At 45.7% G+C, this 19,049-nt stretch overlaps 1 protein-coding gene across 4 annotated transcripts in view; it reads right to left on the minus strand.

The window, feature by feature from the left end:
- SKP1 (S-phase kinase associated protein 1) overlaps positions 1 to 19,049 on the minus strand; it is a 295,730-nt gene that overhangs the window by 227,202 nt on the left and 49,479 nt on the right. For all 4 annotated transcript variants that reach the window (XM_077473904.1, XM_077473905.1, XM_077473907.1 and 1 more), the window contains one exon: positions 16,926 to 16,999. In XM_077473904.1, coding sequence (XP_077330030.1) covers positions 16,926 to 16,999 — 74 coding nt within the window. The remainder of the gene's footprint in view (positions 1 to 16,925; positions 17,000 to 19,049) is intronic.

Here is a 19,049-nt window from a genome sequence, read left to right on the forward strand (position 1 = left end):
CACCCTTGGGGGAACAATGTACACCCCACAACTAGGGATAAATTAGTTTTTCAAAGGCAATACTCTTATTTAATCACCTGCAGACTGTCATGAATTCAATTCAATATACTAGCCACTACATACAAAGTCATTCACAACTCTGCCCCGAGCTACATCACCAATCTTGTCTCCAAATCGTCCCCTCTGCTCTTCTCAAGACCTCCTACTCTCAAGCTCGCTCGTCTCCTCCTCCCATGCTCATCTCCAGAGCCTCTCCCATCCTCTGGAACTCACTACCTCCACTAGTCCGGTGTTAGAAGTTTTTGAGGTAATTAATATTTTAAATGATAAAAGTTTCTGAAAATATATGTAAGTTATATGTACAGTAAAAAGTGATGGTTTCTAAAGGTCACAGAACAACACAGTATAGGGGAGGAGTGGTTTTGCTGAGTAGGTATTTCTATTTTTGCGTTACTATGTCAGTACAATGGGTGGAGTTATGCTACTTATCTATAGACTGAACCATACTGGGTATATATGCAAATGTGGGAGTTATTACGATATGCTGCCATAGCATCATGAAAAGTATAAGATGAAAGTAAGATTAGGAGAGAGAAGATCGATGGGAAGAGAAGGACACTATACTCTGAAAATGTAACACCAGAAGTACCACCTTAGAAGCCATCACCATGCCATATGTTACCAGATGTCAATCTTGTCTTTGCTTGTCTTTCTGAACAATAAACCAACTATTGTACGGACGAAGGATTCTTCCATTTCTACTCCTGAAAGTACGTTTGAAATGCCTTGGATGAAAAATACATATCTCCGCTACACACCCTTTGGAGAAGGGTTACTGATTCACATATAACACAGACTTTGCTATTCATTAACCACTTGCCGACCGCCGCACGACGATATACGTCGGCAGAATGGTACGGGCAGGCATATGGGCGTATATATAAGTCCCTGCCTGCCCGCGGGTGGGGGGCCCGATCGGGCCCCCCCCCCGGTGCCTGCGGCGGTCGGCATTCCTTCGAGAGCGATCCGGGATGAGGGGGCGGCCATTCATTCATGGCCACCCCCTCGCGATCGCTCTCGACGAATGGAAATCCCCGGTGACATCACTTCCTCTCCTGTAATGTAAACACAGGAGAGGAAGTGATGTATTCTCTCCTCCGTGTCGGTATTTTTCGTTCCGACACGGAGGAGAGCGGATCGGTGAGTTGCACCAACACTCTACACACACAGTAGAACATGCCAGGCACACTCACACCCCCCCCTTTACCCCCCGATCACCCCCCCAATTACCCCTGCCCCCCAGTCAGTGACACCAATGTCTTTTTTTTTTTTTTTTTTGCATTGGTGTCATTTGTGACTGTAATAACTGTTAGGGCAGTTAGAGTTAGCCCCCTTTAGTTCTAATGTGCCCCCCTAACCCCCCCCAATAAAGGTTTAACCCCGTGATCACCCCCCGTCGCCAGTGTCACTAAGGCTGGGTTCACATTGCAGCGGTTTATGAGAACGAATGTGATTCGCACCGCACTGCAGTGCAAATCACATCCGATCTCTGTGCGATTCGAGTTCAGCCATTCGCCGCACCCGCCGCAAATTCGCACGGGACCCTTTTTTGGTCCGCAGCAGAATCGGATCGCATGGGTGTTCACACCATGCGATCCGAGTTTGCAGATCGCACTGCGATATGCGAACTGATCTGGGGGTGTCAGTAACATTTCACTGACACTCCCAGCAGTTCGCATAGGGCAGTGTGAACTGCCGCCGGGAGGCATGCGATGCGGGAACCCGCCGCGGATTCGCGGCGTTTCCGCATCGCTCCAGTGTGAACCCAGCCTAATAAGCGATCATTTTTCTGATCGCCGTATTAGTGTCACAGGTGACGCTAGTTAGGCAGGTAGGTATTTAGGTTCGCCGCAGCTTTTTATAGCGCCAGGGACCCCCATATACTACCGCATAAAGCCCCCTGATTGCCCCCTAGTTAACCCTTTCACCTGTGATCACCATATAACTGTTACAGGTGACGCTGGTTGGTTAGTTATTTTTTTTATAGTTTCAGGGCACCCGCCATTTATTACCTAATAAAGGTTTAACCCCCTGATCACCCGGCGGGTGTCATTTGTGACTAATAACTGTTAGGGCAGTTAGGGTTAGCCCCCTTTAGTTCTAAGGTACCCCCCTAACCCCCCCAATAAAGGTTTAACCCCGTGATCACCCCCCGTCGCCAGTGTCACTAAGGCTGGGTTCACATTGCAGCGGTTTGAGAACGGATGTGATTCGCACCGCACTGCAGTGCAAATCACATCCGATCTCTGTGCGATTCGAGTTCAGCCATTCGCCGCACCCGCCGCACCCGCCGCAAATTCGCACGGGACCCTTTTTTTGGCCCGCAGCAGAATCGGATCGCATGGGTGTTCACACCATGCGATCCGAGTTTGCAGATCGCACTGCGATATGCGAACTGATCTGGGGGTGTCAGTAACATTTCACTGACACTCCCAGCAGTTCGCATAGGGCAGTGTGAACTGCCGCCGGGAGGCATGCGATGCGGGAACCCGCCGCACATTCGTGGCGTTCCCGCATCGCTCCAGTGTGAACCCAGCCTAATAAGCGATCGTTTTTCTGATCGCTGTATTAGTGTCACAGGTGACGCTAGTTAGGCAGGTAGGTATTCAGGTTCGCCGCAGCTTTTTATAGCGCCAGGGACCCCCATATACTACCGCATAAAGCCCCCTGATTGCCCCCTAGTTAACCCTTTCACCAGTGATCACCATATAACTGTTACAGGTGACGCTGGTTGGTTAGTTATTTTTTTATAGTTTCAGGGCACCCGCCATTTATTACCTAGTCTCACTAGTGTACCCCTAAATTTAGGGGTGTCTACTTTCCAAAATGGGGTCATTTGGGGGGGGTTTGTGCCATCTTGGCATTTTATGGCCTTCAAAACTGTAACGCCCTTAGAAAGCCTGAAGGCGGTGCTTGGTTTTCGGGGCCCCGTACGCGGCTAGGCTCCCAAAAAGTCCCACATATGTGGTATCCCCGTACTCAGGAGAAGCAGCAGAATTTATTTTGGGGTGTCATTTCACATATGCCCATGGCATGCGTGAGCAATATATCATTTAGTGACAACTTTGTGAAAAAAAAAAAATAAAAAATAAAAGTTTGTAATTTTCCCGCAACTTGTGGCAAAATATAAAATATTCCATGGACTCAACATGCCTCTCAGCAAATAGCTTGGGGTGTCTACTTTCTAAAATGGGGTCATTTGTGGGTGTTTTGTGCCATCTTGGCATTTTATGGCCTTCAAAACCGTAATAGGTAGTGAGAAGTGAACTCAAAAATTTACGCCCTTAGAAAGCCTGAAGGCGGTGCTTGGTTTTCGGGGCCCCGTACGCGGCTAGGCTCCCAAAAAGTCCCACATATGTGGTATCCCCGTACTCAGGAGAAGCAGCAGAATTTATTTTGGGGTGTCATTTCACATACGCCCATAGCATGTGTGAGCAATATATCATTTAGTGACAACTTTGTGTAAAAAAAAAAAAAAAAAATTTTTTTTGTCATTATTCAATCGCTTGAGGCAAAAAAATTAAATATTCAATGGGCTCAACATGCCTCTTATCAATTTCCTTAGGGGGTCTACTTTCCAAAATGGGGTCATTTGGGGGGGTTTTGTACTGCCCTGCCATTTTAGCACCTCAAGAAATGAGATAGGCAGTCGTAAACTAAAAGCTGCGTAAATTCCAGAAAACGTACCTTAGTTTGTAGATGTGACAACTTTTGCGCAAACCAATAAATATACAATTATTGACTTTTTTTTTACCAAAGACATGTGGCTGAATACATTTTGGCCTAAATGTATGACTAAAATTGAGTTTATTGGATTTTTCTAATAACAAAAAGTAGAAAATATATTTTTTCAAAATTTGCGGTCTTTTTACGTTTACATCGCAAAAAATAAAAGTCGCAGAGGCAATCAAATACCATCAAAAGAAAGCTCTATTTGTGGGAAGAAAAGGACGCAAATTTTGTTTGGGTACAACATTGCATGACCGCGCAATTACCAGTTAAAGCAGCGCAGTGCCAAAGTGTAAAAAGACCTCTGGTCATTTACCAGCAAAATGGTCCGGTCTGAAAGTGGTTAAGAAACGCCCCTGTGAGTATGTAGAGTTTCTACTACATTTACACTACATTTACATTTTACTACTCTACACTCACTTTTTACATCCGGCTATACCCTACTCTCGCTACCTTCAGGCAATCCCTGAAAACTCATCTCTTCAGGGAAGCCTACCATGTCTCCAACTAATCTCCTACCACTTCCATCAGCTCATTCCCCACAGTTACAACCTTTTGTACCACTTGCCCCACCCCATTAGATTGTAAGCTCTTCTGAGCAGGGCCCTCTTAATACTCTTGTATTTTATTGTATTGTAACTATGTGGTCTCCTTTTATATTTTAAAGTGCTGCGTCAACTGTTGTCGCTATATAAATCCTGTAAAAATAATCAATATGTAGGAAGAACGGTCAGGTACATTAAAGGGACCTCTTTTAGGAACACCTTTACATTATAAAAGAAGCGGCACTATCAATGTTGCAAAACAGTACAGTGGATATAAAAAGTCTACACACCCCTGTTAAAATGTCAGGCTTATGTTTTGTGAGGGGAAAAAAAAAAAAAAAACGACAAGGAAATCATGTCAGAACTTTTTCTACCTTTAATGTGACCTATAAACTGTACAACTCAGTTGAACAATGAACTGAAATTTTAGGTGGAGGGAAGTAAAAATAAAAAAATCAAATAGGGTTGCACACCCTTAAATACTTTGTTGAAGCACCTTTTGATTTTATTACAGCACTCAGTCTTTTTAGGTAGGAGTATCAGCATGGCGCATCTTGACTTGCCAATATTTGCCCAACTCTTCACAAAAACACTCCAAATCTTTCAGATTACAATGGCATCTCCTGTGCACAGCCCTCTTCTGATCAGATCACACCACCCCATAGATTTTCAATCGGATACAGCTCTGGGCTCTGGCTGGGCCGTTACAAAAAACTTTAATCTTCTTTGGGTCATTAAGCTGAAAGATGAAGTTCCTCTTCATGGTCAGCTTTCTAGCAAAAGCCTGAAGGTTGTGTGTCAATATTGACTGGTATTTGGAACTGTCCATAATTCCCTCTACCTTGACTAAAGCCCCCATTCCAGCTGAAGAAAAAAGCTCCAAAGCTTGATGCTGCCACCACCATGCTTCACTGTGGTGTATGGTGTTCTTTTGGTGATGTGCAGTGTTTTATCTTTTGGAATTCTGGCCAAAAAGTTCAACCTTTGTTTCAGACACATTTTCCCACATTCTTTTGGGAGACTTAAGATACATTTTTACAAAATTTAGCTGGGTTTGGATGTTTCTTCTGAAGAAAAGCCTTCTGTCTTGCCACTCTACTCCATAGCCCACACATATGAAGAATACAGGAGATTGTTGTCACATGTACCACACAGCCATTGCTTGTCAGATATTCCTGCAGCTCCTTAAGGCTGGGTTCAGACTATTGCAAATTGGATTTGGGTTTCTCCGCATCCAATTCGTACATTAAGAGATTTTGACCGGCTCTCTATGGAGCCAGTTCACACATCTCCAGAGCAGCTCAGATGCAAATTTTGCACAAGAGTCCTGTGTATCTTGCGGTCAATTTCAGCCCAAATTTTGAGCTGAAATTGGACCTGAAGCAGTGAATGGGTACACATCAGAACCCTGCTGTGAGCCACTCCATGCTGCGGTGTGAACCCAGATTTAATGTTGCTGTAGGCCTCTTGGCAGACTTCCTGACCAGTTTTCTTCTAGTCTTTTCATAAATTTTAGCAGGATGTCCAGCTCTTGGTAATGTCACTGATGTGCCATATTTTCTCCACTTGATGGCTGCCTTCACTGTGTTCCATGGTATATCTAATGCCTTGGAAATTCTTCTGTACCCTTCTCCTGATACATTTTAACAATCAGATTACTCTGATGCTTTGGAAGCCCTCTGCGGACCATAACTTTTGCTGTAGAATGTGACTAAGAAAGTCAGGAAGACCTACTAGAACAGCTGAGCTTTATTTGGGGTTAATCAGAGGCACTTTAAATGATGGCAGGTGTGCACTGACTTTTTAAACATGAAGGATGAGCTCCGGGGGGGGGGGGGGGGGGCGTGGCCTGCAGCTGCATGGCGTAGGACGCACTTTGTGTGAGCTCCGGCTGCATTTTATCCTTTTACCATCCTTGCGGACTCAACTGACTCCAATTCCCGGCGCAATATCCTGCTACCCCCGGGTGGTCACCCAGCGCCGATGTCGCCGCCGAAGTCCCAGGGCGCGATTGCAAAGCTTGGAAAGTTCCGAGCAGACATCCCGGACCACGCGGAGGAAGATTGCGCCGCTCCAGGCCCGGCTGAGGGGACTCCCCCCTCCGGCGACACAGCCCATATACTCGAGGCCGTCACCCTCTGCCGCACCTCTCTTACCTCCAGGATCGAGGAGGTTAAAGTGGACATATCCCTCATCCGCCAGGATCTCCACAAGCTGCGGGAGAGGGTCGGTGAGGCGGAGCGCAGGCTGGGGCATGAGGAGGACGACACCCCCCCCCTTCAGATCACCAAACGGTTGCAGCACCAATTAACAGCTGTCCTATGCAAGCAGGATGAACTTGAGAATCGTATGTGCCGCTGCAACCTCCGCTTCGTGGGATTACCCGAGAAGGTGGAGGGCTCTGATCCCCCAGCATTCCTTGAACGCCTGCTCGTTGCCAACTTCGGACGTGAGGCCTTCTCTACCACCTTTGCGGTTGAGCGTGCCCACCGCTTGGCCTCGCGTCCCCCGCCTCCAGGTGCTCCACCGCGCACATTCATTGCGAAGATGTTGAATTACCGCGATCGGGATGCGGTGCTGCGGCTCACCCGGGAGAAGGGTAACATACCCTACGAGGACAAGCGCATCGCGGTGTTCCCGGACTTCTCCGCCGAGGTCCAGAAAAAGAGGGCTCAGTTCACGGAGGCCAAACGACAGCTTCGTAGCCGCCACTTGGCATATGCCATGATGTTCCCTGCCCGACTCCGCGTTGTACGGGATGGCAAGACCCACTTTTTTGAGGAGCCCGCAGCTGTACTGACCTGGCTGGAACAACGTCCGGATGATGCTCCTGCTTAATCCTACCGCCCGCCGGGATGTGCCTCAGCAGCCCAGTTACTGTCCTTGTCAGGCGCGGAACTGGCATGCCCCGAGCCGTGAGTAAATCTTTGCTCCCGCTACCCTACTGTGTTGTGTTGCCCTGCATTGACTGTTGGGCTCTACGTGTATACCTGTGAGCCCCTTGTTACCTCATCTGTGCCTCGTCCTGCCGGGAATCACATGTGCCTTATGTTGTTTGGATCCCCCCATTCCACAGATGCCTATGCAGCCGGGCAGCTGAACACTGTTCTCGACCGAGAACTCTCCATGCTGCGACTACCTACCCAACTGCACAACATGACTAACTTTTGTTCGTCCCCTTCTCTGGCAGGGGAGTGTGCCTGGTCGCATACACTGTTTGATCCTGGACGCTCTCCCTTTTGTTCTTTGTGGCCAAGGGCACTCCTCCCTGTCACCCCAAGTTAAGTTTCCCTGGCCGGCCTCAGCTCACATGTGTTTTTTTGTGCTGCTGTGTACTTTCCCTGCCGGTCCAGCAAAGGCACTGTTCAGTTACACCTTCCCAGCCTCAGGTTCTGCTGGATGTTCCAGTTTTGCGTCCCCCCCCCCCCCCCTTTTTATGTTTATATCTACCAAGCTATGTCTGACGAATGTTCTACTGTATGCTCATGTGTACCAAGCATTAACTGCACTGCCTTTGGTTTTTTCCTCTGCTGTGGCTGAGACTGATATGTGTGGGCGTGGGGCGGGCTTGTGGCGGGTGGGTGAGCTGCCGATACTATGCGCACTATCCTCTGTGTGGGTCTCACGCCAGGGGATTGTGGGTCTGGGCACTCAATTTTTGCTCCTACTGTTTTGTGATGTAATACTTGCCTGCGATGGGGTCCCTTAAACTGGTAACCTGGAATGTCCGTGGCCTGAGAGATGGATCTAAAAGGGTGGCGGTGCTCTCTCACCTCAAGCAAATGCACGCGGATATTATGGTGTTGGTTGAGACCCACATTACGGGTCAGCTGCAGCTGTCCCTTAAGAAGCCGTGGGTGGGGTGGATGTACCATGCCCCTCACACTAATAACTCTAGTGGAGTCGCTGTGCTGGTGGCTAAGACTGCCCAATTTCACCTTCATAATCTGCAATCAGATAGATGGGGACGTTATTTATTCTTGCACGTCACGGTTGGAGGCCTGGAATTCTTATTACTTGCCTTTTATATACCCCCCCCTTCCAGTTTGAGGCCCTTCAGGAGGGGATTGCTTTTATGCTACAGCACCCCACGCTTCCAACCGTGTGGCTAGGGGATTTTAATTCAGTGGTTTCCCCCGCTCTAGATAGGCTCTCCTGTTCCCCGGTGCCCTCTCCCTCCCCAACGCAGACCAGATTCGGCAAGTTTCTTGCGGAATTTGCTCTGACAGATACCTGGAGATACAGACACCCTGCTCGGAGGGAGAATTCCTGCTTCACGCCGGCGCATAATGCCATGTCCCACATTGATCTGATCCTGTTCTCCCCCACCCTACTCCCATATCTACGGGACGTGGGTTTTGGGACCAGGGTACTGTCTGATCACTCGCCCTACTGGGTCAGACTCTGCCTACCCTCCACACCGGCACCCCGGTTGTGGAGGTTGAACCCCTTCTGGCTAACAGTCCTCCCTGATTTGGAGGACATCCAGCGTGAGTGGGGGCACTACTTTCGAGCTAACACTGGCACTGCTCCGTTTGGTTTGGTGTGGGAGGCTTTTAAGTTACATGCCCGTATGCTCATGTCCACTCGCATCAAACGCTATAGAGACTCTTCGAGACTAGCTATACAGCAGGCGGAGAGGGTGCTTGAGGAGGCGGAGAGCGAGTTTTTGGCGCACCCCACCCCCTCAAACTCCGCTAAGTTGAGAATGCAGTCTAGGCTCACCGACCACTTGCACCTTGATAGGGCGGGCAAAAAGGTATTTTACAGTAAACATAGTCTATGAATATGGCGAGCGGGCTGGGAGGTTGCTGGCCTACATGGCTCACTTGGACCACAGCCCCCCGGTTGTGATTCAACTTCTGGCTGCGGGAGGTGTCACGCTGTCCGATCCGTTGGAGGTAGCCCAGGAATTCCAGCGATTTTATGCTGATCTCTACACCTCTGAGGCTACTGGCTCCTTGGATGGGCTGCGGGCCCTACTGCAGACAGTGTGCTTCCCGGTCCTCTCGGACTCCCAGGTGGAGCTCCTTGAGGCCCCCATAACCGAGGAATGTATAGCAGAGGCTATAGCTTGTTTACCACCGTCCAAAGCACCAGGCTCTGATGGCCTTCCCCGGGAATTTTACACCCAGTTCCAGGAGGCCCTGCTCCCCAGGCTTCGCCTGCTCTACACCCACATATTCGAAACAGGTGTGCTCCCCCGCACCATGAATGAGGCCCTGCTGGTGTTGATCCCTAAGCCAGGTAAAGACCCCCTCCACCTTGAGTCATACCGCCCCATATCCCTCCTGCAACTAGACATTAAAATCTTAGCCAAAATCCTCGCCCTCAGACTCAATAAGGTAATCCTCCATCTTATACACACAGGCCAGACCGGCTTCATGCCTGGAAAGAACACGGCTTTTAACCTACGTAGACTGTTTATGAACTTACAGGCCTGTCACGACAACACCGGATCCAGGGTGGTGGTTAGTCTGGATGCCGCAAAGGCATTTGATTCGGTGGAGTGGGGGTACTTGTGGGAATGCCTGCATAGGTTTGGTTTTGGCCCCAGGTTTGTGCGCTGGATGAAGCTTCTGTATCAGGCCCCCACTGCCCGTATCCTAGTGAACGGACAGATTTCCAGAGGCACGCGTCAGGGGTGCCCCATCTCACCATTGCTATACGCACTGGCGGTGGAGCCCCTGGCTATCGCCATTAGAACGCACCCGGACATCCGTGGTGTCCGCATGGGGCAGCTCTCAGAGGTTATCAGCCTTTATGCGGAGGACATGTTGCTGTACTTGGAGGATGCTGGTCCCTCCCTGACGGCTGTTCTGGATGTGATTCGTCGTTTTGGTTCTCTCGGGCCTCCGCATCAATTGGTCCAAGTGCCAAATTCTCCCCATCGACGCCTCCGCTCCCACGAGAATGCAGGCCCTGCTGCCCCTCGAGCGTACGGATCGGATCAAGTACCTTGGCGTTCAATGCTCTCGCTCCCCCGCAGACTATGCTAGCCTTAATGTTGAGCCCATCTTTCCCCTTCTGAAGCGTAGGACTCAGGTCTGGTCCAGGCTCCCTCTCGGGTCATGGGCCGACTGGGTCTTGTAAAAATGATCCTCCTACCCAAATTGCTCTATTTATTTTGGCATGCCCCACTCTACCGCGTCACTTATTCCGTGACATGGAGTCCATCCTTAACTCATTCATTTGGGGCTCCTCCAGGCATAAGTTGGCCTGGCGGACCCTCAAATGCCCTGTCCACCTTGGGGGAGCTGCGCTACCTGATCTAGAATTGTACTATCTGGCCTCCCAGCTCTCCCACCTATACTACCTCAATACCTACGACAAAATAAGATACTCCCACCTGGTATGCACCTCGGTGACGGACGTAATAGCACACCTCTACCAAATTATTTTTTGCAAACACCGAGGTCTCTCCGGATCGGGGTCTAGACGTACAATGTCTGGGCACCATGCCCGTGTTTGGCAGGAGGCACAGCTTAGGTCTGGGGCTCCCCCTCTGCATGCACACACGCCCCTCTGGGACAACCTTGATCTGCCTGAACTGCCGGGGATACCGGACTATAAGGTGTGGATATGCAGAGGGGTCATTTATTTGTCTCAAATCTACACACCTCACGGTGTCAAATCATTCCAAGTACTTAAGGATGAATTTGGCCTCCCCAACCACGCGTTTTTTCGCTATTTACAGGTCCGCCATGCTTTGCAGACCCAGTTTGGGAGTGTGCCCCTGCCCCTGCCGAACTCGCCCCTGGTGAAACTAGTTCTCGGCGATGATCCCCGTAAACTTATCTCTGCCATATACCTACATCTCCTTACCCCTGCGGCCACAGCTTATGCTTACAATCTTAAGCCTAGATGGGAGGCTGACATTGGACGGGTGGAAGACTAACATTGGGGGGAAGATTCTGGCGGTGTCCGCCGAGGTATCTCCCAAGTTGTCGGACAGACTCACTCACCTCTATATACTCCATCGCTCCTATGTCACCCCCACCCGGCTAGCAAAATATAAACCTGATTTTGAGCCTGTATGTCCCAGATGTGGAGACCCGGCCAGCACTTTTTACCATCTTATCTGGACCTGTCCCCCCATACAACGGTATTGGGCACAGATAATTCAATTTCTGCACGACCACATGGGCTCCCCCCTCACTCTATGCCCACGGCAGTGTATTCTTGGCCTTCTCCCCATCCGGGAGGAGAGCAAGTATCTTAGGATCTTCCTTCAAGAGGCTCTCTTTGCTGCTAGGATGCAAATAGCTCAACTATGGCTTCAACCCCAATCCCCAACGATCCAACAGTGGAAGAGAGCCATCAACCAAACTACCATACAAAAAAAAAAAAAATTTACTCCAATCGAGGATGCCCGCAGAAATTTCACAAAATTTGGGATAGGTGGCTAGAGAGTTCCCTCAGCTGTGTGTGATGAGGCGCCGGGTGCGTGAGGAGGGGGTGGGCTGTCACCTCTTGGGGTGTCCTTCTGGGGGCCTTGTGGTGTTCACCTGTATACTGCTTATGGATATTGTACCGTGTACACTGTCTTCTCTCTTACTATGTCAGACATAGACTATGTTCTCCTTCCTGATATTTGGTGCCTGTTGCACCAGTTCGACTGTATATTATTATGTCTACTCTTTTTTTTTGAATGCTCAATAAACTTTGGCTTGGTTAAAAAAAAAAAAAAAAAAGGATGAGCTCCGGCATGTTCGCACAGCCCATGTGCAGAGCCCGCCAGGAAGTAGTCACTGCGCTGATCACAGGCAGTGAGACACTGACACGATGCGCAGCTGCAGAGATCAGGAAATCTCACTGCCTATGATTAGCGCAGCTCAGTGCCAACTTCCTGGCAGGCTCTGCACATGGGCTGTGCGAACATGCCGGAGCTCATCCTTATTTAAACATGAGTTTGAATGCGATTGCTTAATTCTGAACACAGCTACATCCCCCCAGCTATAAGAGGATGTGCACACATCTGCAACCACACGTTTACAACCCCTTTAAGGGTGGAAGAAAGCTAGTTTAGCCTTAGATTGCAGAAAGGTTACAACAGTAAAAGTGTGGACCTCCCCCCACCAGACAGGGATACTAGCCAAGTTTGTCTAGTTAAAGTTTTTTTTTTAAAAACACTTTCATCACATTGCTAAAGAAGTTTCGCTTTGGAACACATTTCATGCCCTCCCCCCCCCCCCCCCGTTTTTTTTGGGTGGAACATGTTTCAGAGTCTGCAGCCTCTCCCTCCCTGCCCCAGGATGTGGGGATCTGCTCAACGAACCCACAATTTGAAAATAGTGCTGATGTGCAGGGCCCCACTACAGTATTCAGTTTCCTTGGAATGAATGCTTACAAGTACTGCCAGCTATTACAGATGACAACTTGTAGTTTTCAATCAAAATTGTTACTTTACAATTAAAGTAACCCTAACAGAAATTCCATGGAAATGCAATTTTGGTAAATCTAAACTAATACCTTTTTTCATCAGCAGTTAGACAGGACCCCTGACCTTCTGTCTGGACACTGCTGATTGGCTCTGTGCTAATCACCTGCACTCCCAAGAGAAAAAACAAAAACACCTCTAGCAGTACACACCAAACTGAGCATGTGCAGCATGCCCCACCCCGGGCTCTGCAAATAACAGGTTATGTTTTTGAGACAGTGGAAGAAGATGATCAGAGGAGACATGTGAAAAGGCTGTTTGATCCTAATGCAGAGGATTAAGCCGTTAGGCTCCACAGGAAGTATAACAGCATGCTTTACTGCATATACACACTGATTTTATGGTTGTGGGTTTAATAACACTAACAGTGCACTGCTGAGCACTCTTAGTCCATTAATCTTCCTGCTCTCAGGTAATGCTCCGCCAGCTCCTAATGCCCGATATCCAACTTTTTTCCATGCCACTAATCTACATTCTAAAACTAAAGGGGTTTCTATTTTAATTGCTGAAAAATGCCCTTTCCAAGTTTTAGACTCATGTATAGACATTGAGGGAATATATTTTTTTTGAAAGGATCACTCCATGGTAAACCTATAACTTTAGCTAATATTTATGTTGCTAATTCTAAACAATCGATATTTTTTAAGTCAACCTTGCAGAAGCTGTCTGATTTTTATTCTGGTATTCTCATTGTAGGAGGTGATTTTAATGTCCCCTTGGTACCAATTCAAGATGCATCTACCGTTTCCTCATCACTCCCATATAGTTTTACGCTCCATTAAAACTCAACTTCAAAATCTGTCACTACATGATACATGGCGTACGCTATACCCTACAATGAAGGATTACCCCTTTTATTCTGCCCCACATAAACGTTACTCTAGACTTGACTATTTCTTTCTCAGAAGGACCCACTTTTCCTCACTTCTACTATTGATCCTATGTTTTTATCCGATCATCACCCTATTTCCATGTCCATGACATTTCCTGATGTACTTTCACCACCATCTATCTGGCATCTAGATGCCTCCCTTCTTTACGGATAAAAATATTGCTCCTGCCCTCACCGAGAGACTGAATCAGTATTTTGCAGACCATATCTCTGACGTTTCGCCATTATGTTGGGAAGGACACAAATGCGTTACGAGAGGTTACTTCATTGCACTTTCCACAAAACGCAAAAAAGAAAAAAAAAAAAAACAATCATATATCAATAAATTGACATCTCTCATATTCAACATTTGGAAATGGCACAAAGTCTTCACAGGCTATTTCCTCTTTAAATGATCTTATTCAAGCTAGAAAAGATTAGCCGAATTAATCAATACAAACGCAATTACATTTTAAATCAAAAACGTTTTTATGAATACGGGAACAAAAGCAGCTTCAAGACTCAAGAAGAGACGTTCTACAGTTCATTCCCTCACTACTTCAACAGGCCGTAAATTGGTTACCAATACTGATATTGCTAATCACTTTGTTAATTATTATACACGTCTATACAATTTATTACCCTCCATTTCAGACTCTGAACAAAACGCCCAACTGAAATCGATTAAAGACTTTGTCTACATATGCTCCAACAAAACTTTCTGAACAAGACACACTCACTATGACACAACCTATTTCTTCTGAAGAACTTGATATGGCTCTTCAGCAGTTAAAACCTAGAAAAAGTCCTGGGCCTGATGGCCTAACTTCGGGCTATTACAAATCTTTTATAGAAATCCTTCGCCCACATTTTCTAAATGCTTTTCATTTCTTATTACACAATTCCCCAACACCTGATTTACTTACTGTTCATATCACAGTTATTCCTAAACCTCAAAGATCCATCCCTTGTTTCTAATTACCGACCGATTTCATTGCCAAATGTGGACCTGAAGATTTATGCAAATATTTTGGCCAATCGTCTTTTACCGTTCTTACCCAAACTAATTTCATTAGACCAAGTAGGCTTCGTTCCCGGTAGAGAAGCAAAAGATAATACAACGAAAGCTATTAATCTACATCATTGGTTAACTTCCTCACAGCAACGCTTTTTTTCTTATCTTTGGTGCGGAGAAGGCGTTCGATAGCGTGGCCTGGGATTATATGTTTGAGGCTCTCAAAACGTTTGGTCTCCCCAAACGCATGTTACAGTTCATTTCAGCATTATACTCTTCCCCGACAGAGTTGGGGTTAATGGCCACCTATCGAACGCCTTTCCAATGGCGCACGTCAAGGATGTCCCCTATCCCCTTTAATTTTTGTACTCACTCTTGAACCTTTACTTCATTGTCTTAGATCCAATCCTGACATCCATGGAATTACCATCGCCGACAACACTTATAAACTGGCAGCTTTTGCTGATGACATTCTGTTATTTCTTACTAATCCTCATATTACTCTTCCATCCTTACTCAAAGATTTTACCACGTTTAAACTTCTAACTAATCTTCAAATAAATTTTAACAAATCCGAAGCTCTCAATATATCTCTAGACACTGATGATCTTTCCTCGCTGTGAAACGAATTTTCCTTTTAAATGGAATACTGATTCAATCACTTACCTTGGTATACGATTACCCTCTCATTTATCTAAACTCTATTCTAAAAATGACATTCCCATCCTTCAAAATATACAAAAAAATAAAATAAAAACTTACATTCTTGGTCCAGTGGTATATTTTCCTGGTTTGGTAAAGCTTCTATAATAAAAATGAACATCCTTCCAAGACTTATCTTTTTCAAACTATACCCATTAAACTGCCACAAGCCTTTTTTACCTCACTCCGTAGTGCTTGCTCTCTATTTGTGTGGGGTAAACTCAAACTGAGAATTAGTTTTGATAGACTTGCCCTACCTAAATTAAAAAGGAGGCATTAGTCTTCCGAATTTTTCTAAATATTATTGGGCCCGTCAATTGTCAATAGTTGACTGGAATATTCACTCTTCTATTAAAGATTGGGTAGCCATTGAACATTCACTTTCTAACATTCCTCTTCACCAACTACCTTGGATTGTTCCCACCCATATGCCACACGCTTACAGACAACATCCTCTCATTCACAATACTATACAAATATTCAAACAAGCTTGTAAAAAGTATAATATATCTTCTCCAGGTTCTTTCACACCCATTTGTGATAATCCTGACTTTCCACCGGGTATTTCAAACTTCTTTTTCAGGAATAATTGGCCTCATGACAGTTAGGGCCATGCAATTTTTTCATGATGGTTCCTTTTTAAATTTATCAGATTTAAATTTACGGACTTAACATCGTTCTTTCCTTTTTGGCTGTACTTTCAAATAAGACATTTTTTAGATGACTCTCACACGTACAGCTTTTACAAGATTACTAACCTCTTTTGAAGTACTATGCTCTAAAAAAAAAAAAAAAAAAAAAAAAAAAAAAAAAGCCTCAAACACGTTATTTCTGAAAAGTATTCTTTTTTTTCTCTAATATAGACTCCAAATCCAATGTTGCCAGCCAACGATGGGAAAAGGATCTTTCAAATAAGGAATGGAGTAAGATTCCTTCCTACATAAAGGTTCCATTAATGTTTCTACTCAGGATAATGGTTTTAAGATTTTTTTCTAGGTGGTACAAAACCCCACTTTCCTTACATAAGATTTCTCCTTCAATACCTCCTCATTGTTGGAGATGTATGGATTTAGAAGGCTCTTTACTTCATATCTTTTGGTCTTGCCCCCATATTCAACCTTTTTGGAAGGAGGTTCACCGTATTACTTCTCTAGTCTCCTCATTCCCGATTGATTTCTCACCAGCACAGATGCTTTTACATCACTCTCACATCCCTAGAAAAATGTATCATAAATCTTAATCTACACTTAATGCAGCAAAAATGTGTATTCCAGCTCTCTGGAAAATGACTACTCCCCCATCTATTCTCGATTGGTTTAATTGTATAGAAAAACTTAAAATGCATGGAAGAATTGATTCATCAAGCGAATGATACCGATTTATTTAGGAAGATTTGGGATTCTTGGAATTGCTTTTGTACATCCCCTGAATATGCACAATTATCCTTACGATAATTTAACGGATTTTTATTATCGTATACTGCATTTTGATATTTATAGTTTCAAATTTTTCTTGAATACATGTCCCAAAAAAAAAAAAAAAAAAAAAATGCATTTTGAATACCTTTTTTAGAATGGCAGCATTAACATTTGGAAGTGGAACAGGATCATCATCTCCTTCATCGTCCATACCCAAGTCTAAATAAAAAAAAAATATTAGGTAAAATGCAGGCATTTAGCAAGCTAAAGTACAAAAATGTATAACCTTAAAGTAAACGCTGGTTGATTTTTTTTCCTCCCTGCAAAGTAAAGTCATAATGTGCTAGTATGCATTGCATACTAGCATATTATGTGACATTTACCTGCAAACAAAGCCCGCATCCATCTTCGCCCATCACGTTTAGAAGACATTTATAGGACCTATAGGTAAACCTTATTTTAGGCTTACCTATTAGGTACAAATTATAAATTATACAGAAGGTTTACTTCCTCTTTAACCACTTGCCTACTGGGCACTTTTAGCCCCTTCCTGCCAAGGCCAAAATTTCCAGCTTTCAGCACGGTCACATTTTGAATGACAATAGCGTAGTCATGTTACACTGTAATTTTTCTTGGTTTGTCACAAATATAGCTTTCCTTTTGGTGGCATTTAATCTCCACTCACTTGTTTTTTATTTTTTGGTAAAGGAAAAAAAAAGAAAAAAAAAAAAAGTTTGACCTGGCTAAAGGAGGTGCCAGAACCTTTCAGAACACTTGTAGTGATGTGGCCAAGCTGAATGGCAGGGCCGTAACTGAAAAGATAAATTTTATATTTCAAACCGCAGAAATTTCTGGTAAGCGGGAAAATTTGTCACATGCAGATATGCAACTCCCCTCCTTGCAGGATGGACAGCCCATCGGATTGGATGTTTAAGTGCCGATTCAGATCTTCGATATTTAGAATGGGTCTTACCCTCTCTGGTTCTGGAACCTTAAAAAGGTTTGAGCCAAAACCCCCTGTTCCACTAAGAGAACCTCTGATATCACCGACTGGGATAACAGCTGATCCAGAGGCCAGAAAGACTTTCTCTGGATCCTTAGGAACAGTCTCAGAGGAGATGGAAATTCTTGCATAAAGCCTGGCCCATCAGCAGCCCAAGGACCTCACAGGCATCACCCAAACAGGGACCCGAACCCCAGACCCTCAGATCAAAAGTCTGATGCTCTGCCAACTGAGCCATCCAAGCTCTCAGAACTCTAGTCGTAACCTAGAGAAAAAAAAATTGCAGAAATCCATCTCTTGACATTGTTCCTGGCAGATCTTGAGAATATCAGGACCTTTCCCTTCACCTGAACGAGTGGGGTTGCCCCTTCATGAGAAGGCTTTAGCATTCTGTTTTGTGGGCTTTCTGCCCCAAGATCCTGGTGCTGCCCTTGAGTATTTTCCTTTGAACCCGACGGTTGAGACTGTCGGCATAGGAGAGGCAGCCCGATAAAAGGAAAAATGTTTGAACCTCTTTTTACTGCTAAAGAGAGCTTTACCCCATTAGAGGTCTTTTGGATGTACTTATTCACTCTAAATAGCCGTACCCCAGGAAGGGAAACAAACTGGCTAAGAGCTTTCACATGGTGCTTTGGCTGATCAATATTTCAGCCACAGAACTCTGAGAATGCACTAGTCCAAGCATAAGCCATAAGGCTTAAACGATAGGGTCTTTCATGGCATCTACTGTGAGACAGTGCATCAGATACACCAGCCCAATTCTGCCTCATCAGCAGGATGAGGCAGAATTTCAGGTATCTTCACAAACTGTTCCTTAACCCTTTGAAATCCACATTTTTCAATGAGTTAGCGTGACTCAAAATGTGCTCCACGCAAAATAACCGGCTGTGCTACTGAACTGCAAAAGACATCTTGTCTTTAAAAGGAAGTTACTTTAATTTGACGGTTACCTTAACATCCGTGCATTATTCACCGGACATGGGAGGCTGTTCACTGAGGTGATTGCAGCATCTGTTGCTGGACCCCCCCCCCCCCCCCCATTTTCTTCATATAAAATGTTCCCATTCAGAATACATAAGCTATGCATGAATAGGAAAACATCTCCAGGTGGGGGAGGTTCTAATGAACCCAATTAGATGTAGATACCTCAAGAGCCTGTGCTGCAGGCAACAAAAGGGTTAAGTAAGGGAGTACACAGGCACATGACTTGTGATGCTACTCCTCCATACTAGGATCCTCCGAAATGGATACATGAGTATCTTTCAA

This window comes from Lithobates pipiens, unplaced genomic scaffold, assembly GCF_037356315.1.
Source record: "Lithobates pipiens isolate NorthernLeopardFrog02 unplaced genomic scaffold, aLitPip1_a1.2 Scaffold_8, whole genome shotgun sequence".
Taxonomy (NCBI): Eukaryota; Metazoa; Chordata; class Amphibia; order Anura; family Ranidae; genus Lithobates; species Lithobates pipiens.